Source organism: Suillus subaureus, assembly GCF_016647635.1.
Source record: "Suillus subaureus strain MN1 chromosome Unknown BJ212scaffold_10, whole genome shotgun sequence".
Taxonomy (NCBI): domain Eukaryota; kingdom Fungi; phylum Basidiomycota; class Agaricomycetes; order Boletales; family Suillaceae; genus Suillus; species Suillus subaureus.
The window spans coordinates 320,006-337,922 of NW_024538566.1; the positions used below are offsets into that span (position 1 = coordinate 320,006).

The 17,917-nt window shown below is 48.5% G+C and overlaps 6 protein-coding genes across 6 annotated transcripts; 4 read left to right on the plus strand and 2 right to left on the minus strand.

Moving 5' to 3' along the window:
* Window positions 1-1,343: 1,343 nt before the first annotated feature.
* On the minus strand, window positions 1,344-2,694 carry BJ212DRAFT_1479186 (uncharacterized protein; the record flags this gene model as incomplete). Its single annotated transcript, XM_041339830.1, has 2 exons — window positions 1,344-2,479; window positions 2,529-2,694. The coding sequence occupies 2 exons, from the start codon at window positions 2,692-2,694 to the stop codon at window positions 1,344-1,346; spliced, it is 1,302 nt and encodes a 433-aa protein (XP_041194744.1).
* Window positions 2,695-2,904: 210 nt separating this feature from the next.
* BJ212DRAFT_1479187 (FAD dependent oxidoreductase) lies at window positions 2,905-4,257 on the plus strand (the record flags this gene model as incomplete). The annotated part of the gene is made up of 3 exons (XM_041339831.1): window positions 2,905-2,956; window positions 3,024-4,090; window positions 4,147-4,257. The coding sequence occupies 3 exons, from the start codon at window positions 2,905-2,907 to the stop codon at window positions 4,255-4,257; spliced, it is 1,230 nt and encodes a 409-aa protein (XP_041194745.1).
* A 1,138-nt stretch (window positions 4,258-5,395) lies between these two features.
* On the plus strand, window positions 5,396-6,568 carry BJ212DRAFT_71314 (uncharacterized protein). Its single transcript, XM_041343896.1, has 3 exons — window positions 5,396-5,482; window positions 5,588-5,777; window positions 5,831-6,568. The coding sequence occupies exons 2-3, from the start codon at window positions 5,707-5,709 to the stop codon at window positions 6,477-6,479; spliced, it is 720 nt and encodes a 239-aa protein (XP_041194746.1). The 5' UTR covers window positions 5,396-5,482; window positions 5,588-5,706; the 3' UTR covers window positions 6,480-6,568.
* Window positions 6,569-6,927: 359 nt separating this feature from the next.
* On the minus strand, window positions 6,928-10,147 carry BJ212DRAFT_1343984 (uncharacterized protein). Its single transcript, XM_041335251.1, has 3 exons — window positions 9,756-10,147; window positions 8,321-9,694; window positions 6,928-8,251 (listed from the first exon to the last, which is right to left on the minus strand). The coding sequence occupies exons 1-3, from the start codon at window positions 10,135-10,137 to the stop codon at window positions 7,107-7,109; spliced, it is 2,901 nt and encodes a 966-aa protein (XP_041194747.1). The 5' UTR covers window positions 10,138-10,147; the 3' UTR covers window positions 6,928-7,106.
* A 2,649-nt stretch (window positions 10,148-12,796) lies between these two features.
* On the plus strand, window positions 12,797-13,660 carry BJ212DRAFT_1268140 (uncharacterized protein; the record flags this gene model as incomplete). The annotated part of the gene is made up of 2 exons (XM_041330708.1): window positions 12,797-12,969; window positions 13,024-13,660. 2 exons carry the CDS (start codon window positions 12,797-12,799, stop codon window positions 13,658-13,660), a joined length of 810 nt encoding a protein of 269 aa, XP_041194748.1.
* Window positions 13,661-15,189: 1,529 nt separating this feature from the next.
* Window positions 15,190-17,346, plus strand: BJ212DRAFT_1446209 (laccase; the record flags this gene model as incomplete). The annotated part of the gene is made up of 12 exons (XM_041338208.1): window positions 15,190-15,359; window positions 15,414-15,465; window positions 15,516-15,584; window positions 15,635-15,795; window positions 15,849-15,922; window positions 15,972-15,999; window positions 16,049-16,775; window positions 16,822-16,842; window positions 16,891-17,039; window positions 17,088-17,111; window positions 17,161-17,225; window positions 17,279-17,346. The coding sequence occupies 12 exons, from the start codon at window positions 15,190-15,192 to the stop codon at window positions 17,344-17,346; spliced, it is 1,608 nt and encodes a 535-aa protein (XP_041194749.1).
* Window positions 17,347-17,917: the final 571 nt, after the last annotated feature.

The window sequence follows — 17,917 nt, forward strand, 5'->3', positions numbered from 1 at the left end:
TTCACAAGGTGAGCTCGTAACGTCATTGCGGTCGTCTTTCTTACTGAAGTTCTGGACGTGCTAGCTTCGTTGTTGTTTCTTGTCTAAGCCTCGTGGTACGCCGATCTATCGCTGACGACTGCTGTTCATCCGAGTCAATGCATCATTTCTGTAGGGCTCGTCTGATGTGGGAGTTGAGACATATAGCGGTCCCCGTCAATTTTGCTTGTCCACGCAGATGTTTGTGCTGGGACCACGCCTTATCTTTAGCGTTAGACAATATCACGCCAAGCTTGTGGCCAGCTCCGACGAAGGATCCAGCATGATCTCAATTGCTTTCCAGGAGCACGGCAGTAAAACGTAGAGCGGGTGCTAGAGGGACACTTACGGGGAGCAGGAGAATTACTGGGGGTATTTAAAAATGGTATTCGGAAATTGATTTAAAAGAGAAATAGATTCGGGCAAACTGATATCTTGTTTCTTCACTACTAAAACCATACTGAGAAACCAGTAGCAAAATTAGTTTCGCTTGACAATTTCAGCTGCAGCAAATGTACCAGCAGGGCCAAGATCCTGTCCGTGGATCGTAAAACTTAGATGTTCTAAGTTGCAGAACGAGAAAAGAGGGGCAACTGCCCCAGAGTATAGACTGCGGCATGGTGTTGGCCAATGTCACCTCAATCATGCCTTACCTCTCAATCTTATCCTCCTGAGCTGAGGAAGTTCATTAACAAGAGTGGAGAATAATGGCAAGCCTTCCACATCTACGTCGAATATGGTATAAAATTCGAGATTTGTGAGGTTACTACGGGATAATGGCGCCAATGAAATATCCACGTCCTCCGTACCAGTTGATAATAAAGTTTGGGATCGAAAAGTAGTGGGAAGAGGCCATTGTCATTTGGCTTCAGGCAGACCTATCCACCTGATCCGTCGAGCATAAGGAAGTGTTCAATACAGATCCGAGGGCAAAGGGTCTCGAATCAGGACGTGGAGGACTGACACCGCATGAGAAAAACGTTGATGACAGGTGTCATTTGATAACACAATGGAAGCTAAGAACTGTGAGAGACTTCGGTTGCGTAGAAGATTAACCCCTCGACCATTTTCATAGCCCCGGTCCAACATATCATCCCAACTGAAGATGTTGTCGTCCGGCAGATCTCCGCAGACGAGTATGTAACAGTATGCAATACAGACCTGCAGCAAGAAGATCAGCACTTGAAAATCAACACTGCACATGGAAAGCGTACTGCAGGGATGTAAGCGTAATGCCCCCTTGAATATCATATGGCAAACAACAAGGGTGTCTTTACACTGAATTGAATAGTATGGGGTGACGATGACCTCCTCAGCACAGCGCATCAGGACAATAAGACAGCTCTGGATCGGTCGTCGACGATTACGAGTCGTGCTAATCTCAGCAGCCTGATCTTCGTCGTTAATCCAGCTATTTCACAATCGGCTGGATGCCTTTCCTCTGATGCGGTTTCTCCGGGAATATACATGTAGGCGTCTAGAATATTTCGGAGATAAAACGAGTACTTGGTATCATGATACACCTTGATGAAGTCCGTTGCTTCTAGTTGTGCGTGACGGACCTGATCCGACAAGCCATCGGAAAGATCAGAGGATCTCCCCGCTTGTGCAGGTTGAACAGGCCGATTGCCACTTCCAGCCGTTAGGCCGAGCGCACTGTCGAGTGTAAATGCGGTATCCGAAGGTGCGCTATGAAAGCCAATCGAGATGGACCCAAGATTTTCAGCTTGCTGAATGGATATCAGGAATTGCCAGAAGTGCACGACCGAATGATGAGTCCAAGTAATTCTTGAGATCCCGTCGCGTAGCGGTGCAGGTCCAGAGGGAAGCAGAGGAGTGTCATCTCCCTGTGGAGTTTGTGGGGGTTCCAAGATAGTGGCACAAGTAGCATCGTCCCATGGTAGGACGCCACGTACAGGAATAAGCCAGGCGGCCCTATTGCAAGAAGCACTCAAGAAAAGCTTAGCCGAGGCAAGATCAAACGGTGCGATCAGTGATGGCTGTGTTTTTCTGTAAGGCCTGAGGTGCTCGCTGTCCAACGGCCGAAAACCAACACTCGGACCTGGAACATAATGAGGCTGCAAATCGTAAGCCGGGTGAAGGTAAACTGAACAAATTATCAAGACCTGGGGTATCAAGTTTGAAATAGAGGCGGTATCATGTCTGGGTCGCTTCGTGGGTGGTTCTAGACACACTTCATATGTTGAGGGGCGCGTAGTCTGTCGTGATTGTGAATCACGGACGTCTGGGCGCGAATCCTGCGGTGCGGGGCGCTTTTGGGTAGGACGAGCACAAGGAGCTTCCAACTTGGGATGTATAAACTCCTCGAGGGCTTCAAGCGTCAATGTTTCTTCGTCACCCGGGGGAACCCCCCAGTCCTTGAGAACATGTGTTCGAGGCGCCGGTGTACCGACCTGCGGCGGGCTCACACTGAATTGGTATAGTCGGTCGTGTTTCAGTGCTGCTGACAGTTCATAAGAGAGCGGACTACTAGTTTGTAAACGGCCTACCGAACAGCCGTTTGTTAAAGGAGACAGATGGTTTTTGCCATCCGAGATTAGACAAGGCTGCATGAGCTAGGTCGCGTCCGAGCTCCAGTGTTGCAGCAGAGTGCGACAACGTTAACCTTTCGTCATCAAGGTAGTTGTGCACTGTCAGTTTCATAAAAGAGTCCATAATAATCGCGTCGGAGAGATATCGATGCGTGGGAGCAATTTGAACCCCACAAACATATCCGACAGACGGTCCGGCCCGCTCAGGACCGTTCGTGTTAACACTATCAGAAATTTATGTTCTCACTGGCAGTTGGAACCGCATTGTTCACTCCAAGTCCGCACCATAGACCCAAGGTCAACCCCGACTTACCTCATTATCAGAAGGATATCAATGGATAAGGTGGAACAACGTAATATCGTTGTCATCGGCGGTGGAATCATTGGTGCGTAGTACTAGTAGATTCAGAGTTCACGACCGCTTATTCAAAAGCCTCTAACCGTCTTCGACAGGGTGCAGCACTGCTTATTACTTGTCCAGGCACCCATCATATTCCACCTCCACAACGAATATTATAGTTCTCGAAGCCTCCGCAAATGGCGTTGCGCAAGGAGCTTCTGGAAAGGCTGGTGGGTTGGTTGCTAAATGGGCATATCCACGTGAAATCGTAGATATCTCATTTCCCGAGCACGTTAAGCTCGCTGAAGAGCATAACGGTGCCGAAAGGTGGGGTTGGAGATTCATTGGTTGTGGTAGTTGGGAGGGGGAGGGGGAGGCGCTCGGCGAGAGTGGATCTGGTGTTGGCAAGGGAGGTAAACGAAAGAGTTTAGAGAAGACACTTGGTTTTGAGGCTACTGCAGCACCGGAAAGCAGGGCGGACAAAGGGCTGCCTGACGACTTGACTTGGGTCAAGGAGGAATTAACCACATCGTATAGCCCAATGTCTGGTCCAGACGGAACAGCACAAGTTCACCCATATTTATTCACCACAAGTATGCTTGACCTCGCAAAGGAGAAAGGAGTCCAATTGATAAAGGGAACTGCCATCTCCGTTGAACAGGTCAACCATCATGTCACGGGCGTCACTTATCGTGATCGGTCCGACTCCGGTCGCATTCAAACTCTCCCTGCAACGCATGTAGTGTTATCGGCTGGAGCATGGTCGCCATCCGTTATACCGTCACTTCCAATTGCAGCTACTCGTGCTCACAGTGTTACTATCCGTCCCAAGGCTGGTGTTACGATATCGCCCTACGTGTTATTCACAGAAATTTTACTTCCGCATTCTCACAGCGCCTCTCCCGAGATATATGCGCGCCCAGACAACGAGGTGTATGTCTGTGGTCCAGGAGATGACTCAATATTGCCTGGCAACGTAGATGACGTTGAAATCGATCTAGCGGCCTGTCAAAGTATAACAAACCAAGTTGCTAGCATCTCCCAGGAGCTGAGAGAGGGAACAATCAATAAGCGCCAAGCGTGCTTTTTGCCGGTGGTACGTACCGGTGGGGGGCCCATCATCGGGGAAGCAGACAAGATTGCCAAAGGTTTATATATTGCAACCGGTCATACCTGCTGGGTAAGTGAGACATCTCGCGATTTTTTTTCATGAGTATATTTACCAATGGCTCAAAGGGCATTTGCAATGCACCTGGGACAGCCAAAGTAATCGCAGAACTTATCATGGGGACAAGAAAGGCTCGCTCGGGCAATTTGACAAAATTGGCACCGTCGAGGTTCTTGTAAGGAAATCCCGAGGATTTTATGATGTGCTCCAGGCACCCAAGGTGGTATCTACTATTCGGAACCATAGGGTGTATCATATGGGGTACGCTCGCGCAATTTGACGAAATAGGCACCCTCGACAGGAATCCCGAGGATTTTACGACGTGCTACAAGCAATTAAGGCGATGTCTGCTATTCGGAACCAAACAGTGTAGCGTCAAAATCAATACACTATTCTTGGCGAAAAAAAGTGTGCAGAACAGTCATCAAAGTACTGAGGCAAAACCACCCACCTCGCCATGAAGAATTCGTCTGGACTCTGATACTGAGCACTCGTTCTTGGAGTTCAACATTGTGGATCGGGCAGCGGCACCGAAAACTCTGTTTCGATGTGACATCTTGATATAAGTGATAAATTAACGTTTGACTGTGAGTCGTGCATAGCTTCTATAGGGGAAGGGCGACAATGTAACGTAAAGTACATGGGAGGGATCATTGCCAACAAATGGAGCAAGGGCGAGTCAGACAGAGCCCCTATTATTATTTACTAAAGAATGCGTGACACCGGAACAAAGCCCGGCAGCTGTGTTTCCATGAGAAATTGACACGTCAGTAATTGATTTTTGATTCCGCTTTGATGTAAGAAGTTCAACAATGAACTTGAACAAAGAAAAGCTAGCGCGAACGGGTATGTACCTGAGCGCGAGTGTGCAATTCAACTTTGTTTTGTTTGAACTTATTTTATTTTATAATATAAAGTGTTGCTTTATTTAGACAGTACCTTACAAGGGCGAACTTCGATCAAGTACTTCATCGAAGCTTCATATTCATTCGAAGACGTTTCAGAGTTAACCGGGACCGGTCAAGTTCTCTCGGTCAGTTTTTCGTTGTCCGAGTTATAAATCTCTGATCAGGCTGGTCTTAAAATTTCAACGTTGCTACACAGCACCAGTCTAATTTCGGTTGACCCGAATTTACGTTCAGGTGCAAAGGACAACATATCAGCCTCGTGGCTTGTCAGTGATTATATCGGTCACACTAAGGGACGAGCGTCAAGTGAGCAAGTTAATTTCGCAGTTTCTTCCCGCTCTCATCTCAGATTCTCACAAGTCCTGCTCCTTCTTTGGCTAGCGGCCATGATCTTTTCCCTTTGACTCCTCCTTTGACGATCTTTTGATTCCACGTCACGTATTCCATCGCACTGCGACTAATTCGTAGTGCATTAAATCCCCAAAAAACACATACGGTATGTCTAACCCTTCGGGTTTCTGACTATGTCCGCCTAGGCTGCGGAATATGTCATGGACTTGAAATTTTTTGGAAATGTTCACTAACCGTATTCAAATACTAGAGTCTGGAATCTGACGAACATACCACGCTTCCAACAGATCATTCAAAATCTCTCCGACATTCTTTCACCACACACGCACCCTCGACATTGGGTATCACCCTCCCTTGCAAGTTTCAAACATGAGTGGCAGCCGACCGCATTTACTACCTTCAAAACAATATATATCGGCTGAAGACTGTGACCTCCTTGAGTGTGTTCACCGTTACAGGCATCAGTTGACACTCGCTAACGTATTTTGCCCAGCCTTCTTTGTTCTCGTTTCAACGTTGCAAAGACGACGTTAGAGCCGGCATCCGAGATTCCGATAACCTTGGACATGCGTGTCAAACAGGATGCTCACATTCCCTCTCATGTTCTCGCCGTCTTTGACATCCCAGAGAGCGAATGGGGCTCATCTTATCAGCCTCTCTTGGTACCCATTCGTGTTGACCTTTTCACTCGCGGTTTTCGCTCCAAAATAATTCCACTCAGCCCACCTGGTTCTACTTTTCCGGTCCCCCATTGCGCTGAAAATGCCGAAGGACAATTTGTGACGCTCCCCGTCGTCCCACTGCTTGTCCCCCACGCTCCTTCCATCCCTCTACTCTTCCTCTTCGGACTTGGGCTTGAAATACGATCGCACTTACTATGCTGCTGCCTCCTTCCCGCCGAGGTGATAGGAGAATTTCCCGCCTCTCCCACCATGGCTAACATCATGGCAACGCTATGCAGTGACGAACAACTCCGAGAGCATAGCAGGTTCAATCACGGACTATGGAAGAATATACTCTCTTTGGGGCCACGAGACTCGCATTTCATCGAGCTTGCGCGGACAGCATGGAATGTCACAGTGGAAGCACGGCGAATCCGACAACGGAACACGGCGTCTCACATCACATCGGTCCCGAATTGAGCGAGCATGTGTCCGTTTTGACGTTTTCCCTTTCATTCCGCTTTGCTCATCTTGCTAAAATGGCCTTTATACGACACTTTGCTTAACGAGGATCATGATTGGCTTCTGCTTATATCTCACTTACTTTACGCATCGCAATCGATTTGCTAATTCTTTTCTTTTCATCCCCCTCTGATCGCTAATATCCTACGTGTAGATAATCATTAATTTCCTCCCGTGATGGCAGCCGAGGCCCGTAACCTCGAGGTGTGTAGTGTTGCAAATCATTAGGTGAGGTCACCTTGAACTTGATCGGTACGTGGAAGGAAGTACTATGTCCGGATTCAGATCGGGTGGCGTAGCGGACGCGTGTGAAGCGTTCATCCGTTATTGGACCACTCCTACCTTTTCCGCCATCGAGGATACCCGAAGTTGAAGAACAAACACAGCCAACTTTCTGTGATGCTGGCATGCTTATTCGCAGTTGCTTGTGCAAGAAAAAGCAGCATTCGAAACCTAGATTGATATTCTACCCAATGTTATGTTCCTGCGTGATTAAACTAGATAAAGTACCGTGTAACTCGAAGGATGATCATCAAATGCATAGAACAAGAAACAGTAAAAAAAACCAAAGAAACACCCCACAGCTCATCCCCTCACGTCCATCTTCTCCCCATCCACACGACTCCGCCTCCTCGCATACTCACTCCTCCTCGTGCGCTTCTTTGCGCTCATCAGCACATCCCCACCCACTCTCGCCACACCATGCGATTGCCCGACGTTCGTGCCCATGCTAGACCGTACCCTTGGCACGCCAGCACTCGCATGGGAGCTGGATGCGCCCACACGTGGCCTCGGAATAGCGCTCGTGCCAGTCTGCTGGGCCTCGCGTTGCGAAGCCAATTTCGCGATCACCTTTCCCCTTGATATACGTGGCCGCCGTCCGAGCATAATCTTCGGCTTCGGCGGGATTGGAGGCTTCGCGGTGGCGAGTGTAGCGGCAGCTGCCGCAAGGGACATCTGAGGCTGTGGCTCTGAAGGCTTCGACGAGGGGCTGATCGGCGTCAAGGGCTGACTGAAGATTTTCCCCTGACTTCGGGGGACTATCGGGGAGTTCACTACATGTTCCACTGCACCTGTTTCCTTTTCCTGTTCTTTTCCTTTCTCATTGGCCTTGCCTTTCACCTGGAACGGGGAAAACGACGGCACTGGCAGCCTGCTGGTCTTGGCTAGGGATGATGCAGTTGGCGCCATGAGGGTAGAACTGCGAGCTCGAACTGTGCCAATGGTTGCACTTTTTAATGTACCAGTGAGGAAAGTCTTCGAGCCCATGGAGGATACGTGCCCTGCATTATTTGTTCGCGAAGCAACGCCGAGGGACGAAGCGGAGTTAGTCCTACTATGGCTCATCCTACTTGACGTCCCTGGAGCAGGGAACTGAATTGGGGACTTCGATGTGCGAGATGGCGTTGAATCAGCTACCGGTGCAAGCGAACTCCCAGAGGGCATGTGCTTGCCATTACTGACCGATGGCACACGCTCTTTAGGGACGGGTGGCGCTCCCGAAGCGCCAGGGACAATCGAGGGTTTCTTGGTTATCGACTGTGCTTTTGGTTGCTCTTTGGTTACTTTGGAAGAAATAGACGGGGCTAGAGTTTTCGTCTGGGGTGCGGGTGCGGGCTTCGCGGCGGGAACGTTCGGCTTCGACCCAGTTGTTCCGCGATTCCAAACATTCGAGACGAGATTCTTTGCAGAAGAGAGGAAACCGAAACGTGATGTTTGCTTGGGTGTCTCTATAGATCAAAATCAGCAGAGTTGATTCGAATCATAATTTTCTCGGACAGTATTAAAATCTAACTTACGAACGCCCTTGCCTATACTTGGCCTACCCATGCTGCTGCGCCTCTTGGCTTTGTTGGCATCCAGCTTCCGACGGATGGCTTCACGCTCCTTGAGCTTCTTCGCCTCTTCCCTTTCCAACTCTGCATCCTCAACAGGGTCGACGCGAACACGTTTAGAATTCCGCCTATCATCCTCTCGATCATCCTCCTCTTCGCCGTCATCATCGCCAAATCCTCCTGGTACGACTTTCTTCGAAACAGGGCGTAATCTCACACTTGAGGTGGAAGGAACGCGGTCCTTCTTCACCACCACGCTCGACTTACGCGTCTTCCCAGTGATGGGTGCGGGCCCAGCGGCTGTCTTTCGCTTGCCCAAGACGGGTGCAGCTTCCGCATCAGATTGCAGCCCGCGTCGTGCAGCATAGTGGCTCGTGATGCTGTCCATCTTATCGAATTGTGCTTGGTGTGCTTTATCGAATAGCTGACTCGCACCAGCCTTCTTCTCCTGCTGCAGGTCCTTTGCAGCGGACTGTCTTGACGTGGACTGTTGCCGGTGTCTCAAAATTTCAAAGTCTACGCTTGTGACGCCCTCCGTTTCAAGGCGCGCGTTCATGTCGTCCAGCACGCTTTGTGCCGCACTTCGGAATTGCGCATTCGAAAGACGGTGCTGAGGATTAGGAGATCCAAAGATGAAAGGCTCAGAGCGGGGTATTCCCAGTTCACCACTTGGCTTTTCCGGGGAACGCTGTGGGCGGAATGAGCCAATATCCTCCCGAGCACGAGTAAGCCTTGGTGCTGGGGAAAACAAATCTTGGGGGACGTCAGAGGGCTTTTCGCCAGACTTTGGGGTAGCACCTGTATTGAACTTCGTACGCGCTGGCGTGGATGACTCGAGCGTACCGGAGAAATCGACATCGATGTCCATGTCGGAAGTATCTACAGGTTGAAAGGCAGAAAATGTTGGAATACCTGGGTATATGCGCTCGCGTTTGGCTCCTCCAGGTGAGAGTGGCCATACACCGCCACCTTCCGCTCCCCCAGGTGTTTGGGGCACAAGATCAAAGGATGTCTTGAACGGATGTAACTTTGGCGGGGAGAACAATGAGTTCCCAGGTGCGTTGGAGGCGACTAGACGGATTGTAGTCGTTGCAGGCGCCTGGGATATACTGAGACGGGCATTGTCTGGTGCTGGGAGACCTGCAAGAGCGTTTTGTCCTGGCACGGGCTGAACTTCGGGCTCTGGCTCAGTCGGAGCTGTGCTCTGCGATTTCCCACTTTGGGTGGAAGTGAGCGAAGATTTGGATGAGGCGGTTGTAGTTGTTTCAGAAGATGCATTCCCGCGTGTCAGTCCAAGAGAAGTGGCTATGGCCTTGAGAGAGGAACCAACACTTGAAGCTGAATAGTAAGTTAGATATATTCATTTCAATAGCACCCGAAAATGGGGTCAGTTAGATACCTTTGCCTCCGTTTGTTCCGAACTCTCCTGCTTGTGTGGCATTACGCGCCTGGTTGTTTTTAAGTGTACTCGCAGCATCTTCATCAACTTCTGCAATGCTGTCCATGACAATCTCCCATTGTTCACTCGGGCGCGGGATCACAGGTGCTCTGCTGCTTTCCTCCGCGGCATCTTGTTCATCTTCACTCTTGTCGCCCTTCGTTGCAAGGCTCAACGGATCATCAGGCGGAAGTGTCTGTGCGTGTAGCTGGAGACGCTCGATAAGATCCTTATTCTTTCCATTAGCCTTGATACCATGAATCTTGCATAATTTGACCAATTGGTCGCGTTTAATAGAATGCAGAGCCGGACTGTTGAAGAGAATTTGGGTGGTAGTTGACATTGTCAAAGCATTTGATAAACGAAGCTACAATCATCGCCTTCTGTTCAAAATATGTCACGTGATCGCGTTTGTATCACATGACTGTCATTGCCTATAATATCAATATCAATATTAAGATTCGTATTGTACCCGACGATCCCGACCTATACAGGCGATTCATGCATATCCGAGTCTGATATCACTGGGCCCCTTTACCCAACCAGAATGTGTTTAGAACCAGTTCCCCTCCAATTTGTTCAAAGTATACAAGACTACAAGCTGCGATCTTAGTGCCTTGGGTGCTCCCCCGATTTAGACTTCTGAGTGTCGACTCTTCCGACTCTTTCAAGTCGGAGAAGAGGGTCACTGTGTACCTGATGCAAGTTGAAGAACTTGAAGTGAGCCATTAATGCTCGAATGTAACGGGATGCGTTATGACTCAGGAAGAAACTGTACGAGTTCTCTCGAGTCTCGATGGATCACATCACAATATTTATTGACGCTAGTGATCTGAAGGATACTCTAAATATATAGCCTATGACAGTGGGTGAGTAATTAATTGTTAAATATAAAGGTCTCAACTTGTCTCGACCTTTTAAAATTTCCTTCGTTCGTTATAACGTTAATTTTTTGCTTCCCGCCAAAAAAAATCCAGAAGGAGGCATAGGTCTAACAAATTACAATATTATGAAGTTCAGGTTTGAACTCTTCGTACGCGCATACACCACCAAGTATACACCGACGATTTGTTCTAGGTGTATTGCTGCGTCACGCCGGTATTGTTGCCATCGGCCCCAGGCCACCCAGCGTGTTGTTGGTGATGTCTCGGTCCATGAGATCCTTGTGGGAGTTATTTGTATAAACCGTTCGACTGTGGATTTATTTTCTCTCTCGCTCTTTTTCTTCTTCTATAACCTCACTTACATCTTCACTCCCTACTCAAACGCATAGCATGATTTGGGACAGTACACAGGAGCGGCTGTCCTCCATACTCGAGGGTAGCCGCTCATCGACAGTATTCTCATCAACACGCACTCCTTGTGCCGCCCGTTGGCCACCCAACTCTTGAATCTTGATTGTGAGGTTTTCTTGAACAACATTCATGATCGGCGAACACAGCACCTCCAGAAACCAAGGTCAGAATGGCCGAACATCACCATTGCCACAGTCAATAGTCATCCATATCCTACCTCAATCAACGTAAGGTACAAGTACAAGGTGTTAGTCTGGCTTGTTGGTGCACGAATGGCAGGGCGTGCCCTCAACTGTGCCAGGTGAGCTGCCTGTCACTAGCCACCTGCCACCGGCTCTCCTGGCGGTGGTACATAAACATATTCTCCTACAGCTAGGTAACCATTACCCTTTCTCCTTTGTACAGCCTGAATTTTGCGCGGCTTAGAGACTAATGGACAGTTTCGAGCGGATTACGGTTGCATTTTATGTTCCATGATCCAGCCGAAACACCCATGCTTCCCTTCCACTGGCATCGTATTGGCAGCAAACACGACTCTTACACCGTATGAGACTCTCTACCACAATTTTAGTGGCATGGTCGCGAACTTTGCAGCAGTACATTTTAATACACAACCTGACTGCAACGTTGTCGACGGTAAGTCTCTACTATGTCAATGGACCAACGCTAAGTCTGACGCGTCCCGATAGAACGTACTCTCGAATTTGTCATTTTACTGGTACCAAGGTACAACGGCCTCTCATCACATACTCTCGAACCGCTGCTCTCGAGACACTGATCGATTCAGGCTTATCTAATCTAATCGTCACGTGTCAATGGGCTGGTGACAACACGTTTCTCATTGAGGCTGTAAGCGACTTACAGCAACGCCTTCGCAACTGTTTCGATCGCACATGAAGGCCTAGTTGATTGAACCCTCAAAGGTTCTTGGAAGTTCTTGGCCACAATGCTGCAGGAACAATGAATCAAACTGCGGTGGATTGAAAATGTGCTGTGGACACACCTGTGGCAACAACAGCTAATTGAAGCATTTCAACTCAAGACAATTAAGAATATGCCGGTTACGGACAATGCGAGTGTGCAATCAGTGGATTGCTTTCTTGATACTTCTTCAGTAGGTCCATGTTTGCGCATGTAGGTCCCAAACAACTTCCAAAAACAGCTAATTTTTTGCGAGCAATCTGCTTAAGAGGAAATTTAGTGCGTGACTTGATGGATTGCTTTTGCAACGTCACGTCACGATCCACTTGAATTGCTTCTTCCCTTGCAGGTTTATAAAGGTGCCTCTCCTGTCATGGAGCCCTCAGTCAAGTTCCCGTTGACAAACGCGTTCTATATCTGCTTTTCCGTCATCTACTTGCATTTAACTCCTCGAAGCACTTGAAGCTTCCCTGCCATCACAATCTAAGCCCATATCCTCAGTTCTTCAGCTTTCATCACATCACGATGGTCTCGCAAACCGCTAACCACGTTCGTCACATCGACTCTGAGAACACTCCTCCTGTTGTGCCCTTCGTGGCGAGATCATCCAAAGTTCGCACAGGTATCCAGGGTGCCTCTCGCCGCCGCCGAGCTCTCGTTTCAGGCGGAGCACACCGCCCCAGGCGTGCAATTGAGCATGCCAAGAAGCGCAGGGGGCAAACTCCGTCCAAGCATCCCCTTGCTTCAGTGCGGATGGATGTCCCCACTATTTCTCGCGATGTCGAGATGGCGGACTCAACAACAGTGTCTAAGAGCACTGCCAGTATCTCTCTTCCCAGGCACCTCGCTCGATCCAAGATTACTGAAATCCCGGTGACCACGATTTGGGCTGTGGCACCTGAACTTGTTGAAACCCATATTGATTACATTCGCGAGGGACTAGAATGCCTCGGGCCCGAGTAAGTCGAGATTCTTCTGGTAGCCGATCGATCATCTAACGAATACTTTTCCAGCATGCTTCGTGTCCTTGCAGGCGTCAAAGCCGAACCTGTTTCTAATGTCCTCCCGAAGGAACTTTCGATGATCGTCAACGACCTTTCGTCTGACATGCCCTCCCACGTGTTCGCAGTTTTCTCATCCAGCCAGCCGGCCCCTGTTCGCCGTCGCGTCACGCTGTTCCCCGCACACAATCTTGTTTTTGCTACCCACTGTGCGAACCTTCCCATTTTAGACATTCCGGATCCAGCACTCGTGGAGTGCGCAGGCCAGGAGATTAAAGTGCCAGTCGTCCCTCTGTGCATCCCCGCCCCTGAGGTCTTCCCTCAGCTCTCCACGTTCCTATACACGAAGCGTATCGACCACCTTCTTGTGTCGCTTATGCCACTTCCCACCCCGCCCCAACTCTACCTCGATGATCCTACCACTGTCATGCCCCTCCTCAACCAGTTCGCTCAGAAAATCGCCGATACATATACGGTAAACATTCTGCTGCAGCACATTGCCAAAGTGCATGGCATGTGGCGCAATGCAATGGCACTGGGCATCGTCGACGAGCGACTCTGGTGTGCCCTTGATACAGCATGGGAAGTGCTTCTCACGTCCCTCGCTATTTCCACGGGAAAGCCTCACCTCATGACGGAGAGCGCATAGAAATTCTTCTTTCACATTGTTTGGCATTGGATTTATGATATCTCTCACCTTCTCGCGCATGAGAACGGTAATACTTCCATCGACATTACTTGTATGATTATGCAGTCAACTATTGTTGGCGCTATAGCACCGCCAGAGGCAACATTTTTTATTGATATATATGTGCAATCACTATGCCAATCTCATTAGCTGCCCTGTCAGTGGTAACCATAAGTACTGGCGATCATTGATATTGTAAAAGGGTTAGCCTCATTCAGTTCTTTCCGGACGTCTGTAGAGGCCTAGGAAGTTGGAACAACTAGATATGTGCTTAGTGATATAGATGCGGCCGTCTGTTAACCCAAACGAAGAGCAGTGTGCTACCCAACTGAGGACTCGCTACCTGCTGAGGCTTGAGGCTTGCGAACCTTGGGGGACGGTCACGTTGCACAATGAGCCTGACAAATTATCCGTTTGTCGGAACCAAAACTTTGACTTATGTAAGTCCGCGACACTGATCTAAGATTAGACTACGAGCCTTGCCATATTGATCATAGTGTCGAGGATGAGCGCACCCCACCCGGTATGCACATAGAAGCTTGCCTGGCATGTATGGAGCGGGAAGCACCAACCTGGTATTCACAAAGCGCACACCTCCCCGCGGGTAAGATGAGGACACTGAAAAGGACAGGAATTTGATGTATATATATAAAAGGTGGGGACAGTCACAGAGACCGGGGAACTAGGTATTGAGCCTAGTAGCCAAACAGAATACTTTGTTTTTCGAAGCCGATCATTTCGAATTTCGAAAGGACGACGCGAAGATGCCTAATTTGAAGCTTGAGGCTTTAAGGCCTGAGGTGAGACTAGGTGAGCGTTTGCTTATTCCCGCTACCTGTCATTGATCAAGATTTTCATCATGGTAAGAATGTTTTGGATATCAGACTACGAAATTGGACGGCTTGTTGGGAATACCGCTGTGATTCATTGACGACCACGAGCCACTATGCATCCGATGGCAGTTCCTGAGCCCACTGGGCTACAGGTGTCACCTGGTGGCTACCCTCTGAGTCTGACGCAAGCTTTCGCTAGTACTGGTGAGTCTTGGTCCACTAGTGTCACCTCAGATCCAACGGAAGTTCAAGCCACGCATCACCTTTTTAAAGACTTTTGCAACGCTGCAAGCATCAAATACCCACTTCATTTGATCAGTAAAATTTACATGTTTTGGTCTACCAGAAGAGCGGACAGCAAACCGTTATCAATCATTCAAATCTTGCAGTCTATTTTACAATGTTCCTTCCTTGCATGTATGTATGAACCTCAGTTAGGTCTATTCCTGAGCCGCATCGGCGGCACGGAGATTATAATGACCTTCGACGACTTCCGATGATAATGCGACCTTGGCAACATGAGAATGACTCAACATTAGAACCTAGCGACTCCCTCCTAACCTCCGATGGTAATGTATTAATTCGATGGCCCGATACTTGGCCTCCTTCTCTATCTGTCGCTCTGCTTTATTACGAGCATAGCGACTGTATTGCGGTATGTATTTTTCAATATTGATTGTATTTACATTACTCCCCGCGACGTGTGCTACCACAGCGTCCATTGTCTCCCGATCACAATCGCATCCGCTCAGTTCTCGGCCGCTGAGACCCACTACCGACTTGACTATCTCCAATAAAGTTATTGCGCCAGATGGATTTTCACGTTCGTAAGTTCATCCCACATTTGTTTGTGTTCGTTCGATGATCTTGAGATTTACTAGGACAACACTTGCCGGAGGAACATTTCCTGGTCCTCTGATTAAAGCCAATAAGGTATCAATTTTACTTGCATCCTCTATGTGTTTCTGAAGTTTCGCGTACAGGGAGACCACTTCGCTATAAATGTAGCGAACAAGCTGGATGATGACTCTATGTTCGAAATCACCAGTGTTGTGAGTGGCCAAATCTATCTGTAATATTTTGATAGTGAATGATATTGCAGCATTGGCATGGGCTGTACCAGAACGGAACGAACTATGCAGATGGTGTTTCATTCGTCACACAGTGTCCTATTGCCAAAAATTACTCATTCCTTCACGCCTTCGATGCTCCGAACCAGGCTGGCACTTACTGGTACCATAGCCACTATTCCACGCAGCAATGGTCTGTCAACTTGAACTTTCCTAACAAGATATTTCTGAGATCTTGATATTCAGTGATGGCCTCCGTGGCCCTTTGGTCATTTATGATCCCAATGACGCCCTATCTTATTTGTATGATGTTGATGATGGTAAGTGCATGAAGATATATTCATGATATTTGACTTAAACCATTCCCAGAGACCACAGTTATTACCATTGCCGACTGGTAAATCCTAAATTTCATTTTTAATTACATTCTCGTCATCCTTCCGCAGGTATCATATCGTGTCCCCAGTTCTACGTCACGTAATTGGCGTCAACCCGGATTCAACATTGATTAACGGGTTTGGTAGATATAATGGCGGGCCAAAATCTGAACTTGCCGTTGTTAACGTCGAGTATGGAAAGAGATACAGGCTGAGACTCATTGGGATGTCCTGCCAACCTTCATTCAAATTCTCTATCGACAGACACAACCTCACTGTCATTGAAACAGATGGGCAACTCACTAAGCCACTCTTAGTCGACTCTCTCCAGATTTTCGCTGGACAACGGTATTCTGTCGTCCTCACAGCTGATAAGCCAGTGAACAACTATTGGCTTCGGGCGCTTCCAAGCACCACCGGGTCTACGTTTAACGGTGGCCTTAACTCCGCCATCCTACGATACAGAGGTGCACCAGCTGCAGATCCAACTACAGATTGCACAGATAGCACCTTGTCGATGCTCGAGACGAACCTTCATCCCCTCTCTAATCCCGGTGCACCTGGTATTCCTGAGTATGGCAAAGCAGACATCAACCTGAACTTGGTTGTCGACAACGTTGGTGGACTGTTTTTTATTAACGGTTTTGTCTACGAACCACCTACCGTGCCAGTACTCCTGCAAATCCTTAGTGGTGCGCAAGATGCCGCCGATTTGATGCCCATAGGAAGCGTTATCGTTCTGGAGGCTAATAAAGTCGTGGAACTCACCATGGTTACAAATGGCATCGGTGCACCAGTAAGTAATATCTAATCCGTAATTGCATAGGTCTGATGGAGTTTAGCACCCGATCCACTTGCACGGTGTCTGCATTCAGTCTTTTTGGTGCTGAAACATGCTGATAGACATTCAGCACGCATTTGATGTCGTACAATCAGGTGGCGCCAGTGGCTTCAACTATCTAAATCCTGTGCGCAGGGATGTTGTCTCCAGCGGTAATGCAGGTCAACAAATAGTCATACGGTGGGTTACAGATAATTCCGGACCTTGGTTTTTGCACTGGTGAGCATCCAGGTCCATTTTTCATCCCATGTGCTCATTCTCCGACAGTCACATAGACTGGCACCTCGATGCGTGAGTCTTTTTGGGCCAGATTTCGTTGCTATGAGACTCACTACCCTAGTGGCTTCGCGATCGTTATGGCTGAGAGTCCCTCTGAAACTCGAGCACACCTGAAGGGATTGTCGAGTAAGTATCACGTGGGATTTGGTCGTACACAACTCATCACGATTGTTTGCCAGTTGCTTGGGAAAAACTTTGCCCTATATACTACTCGTTGACACCATCACAACTGGGGGCGGTCAACTAGTATGCAGAAGCAGCTAATATAACGACCCTGCTTCTTCCAGATCACTAAAAGACATTTTGCAAGCAGCGCTGGGGATAAAAGGTGGTTTCATATTGCTTAGAACGATTGCTACCTTCTACATACATTCATAATGGTACTGGAGGACGTTTGCGAGTCACATATGCTGTGATAAGAAGAGCGGGAGGGACGAGGAGTCTATTAAACAAGTACAATCTCAGTGTCTTGGAAAAGAACTCTTGTTAAGGGTTCGTCTACCTATTAAACAAGTACACTACATCGCGTTAGACTTTGTATTGTATAGGTGACGAATTCCTACTCACATCTCAGTGTCTTGGAAAAGAACTGAGATGCCAGGACGCTGCTACTGGCGTTTTTAAGGTAAGTACATTGACGACAATAATGTATTAAAACAAAACAGAAAAATAAAGTAGGACATGAGCCGACGTCACTGCGTCGCTCGCCCTTTGTCCCTTTTTGGCTTGTGCTCGTACCTCTACCTCTCATTACTCACTGTGCGTGCCTTGCTCGGATCCATCGGTCTTCCTTGTCTCGGAACTCTCGGATTCCAACA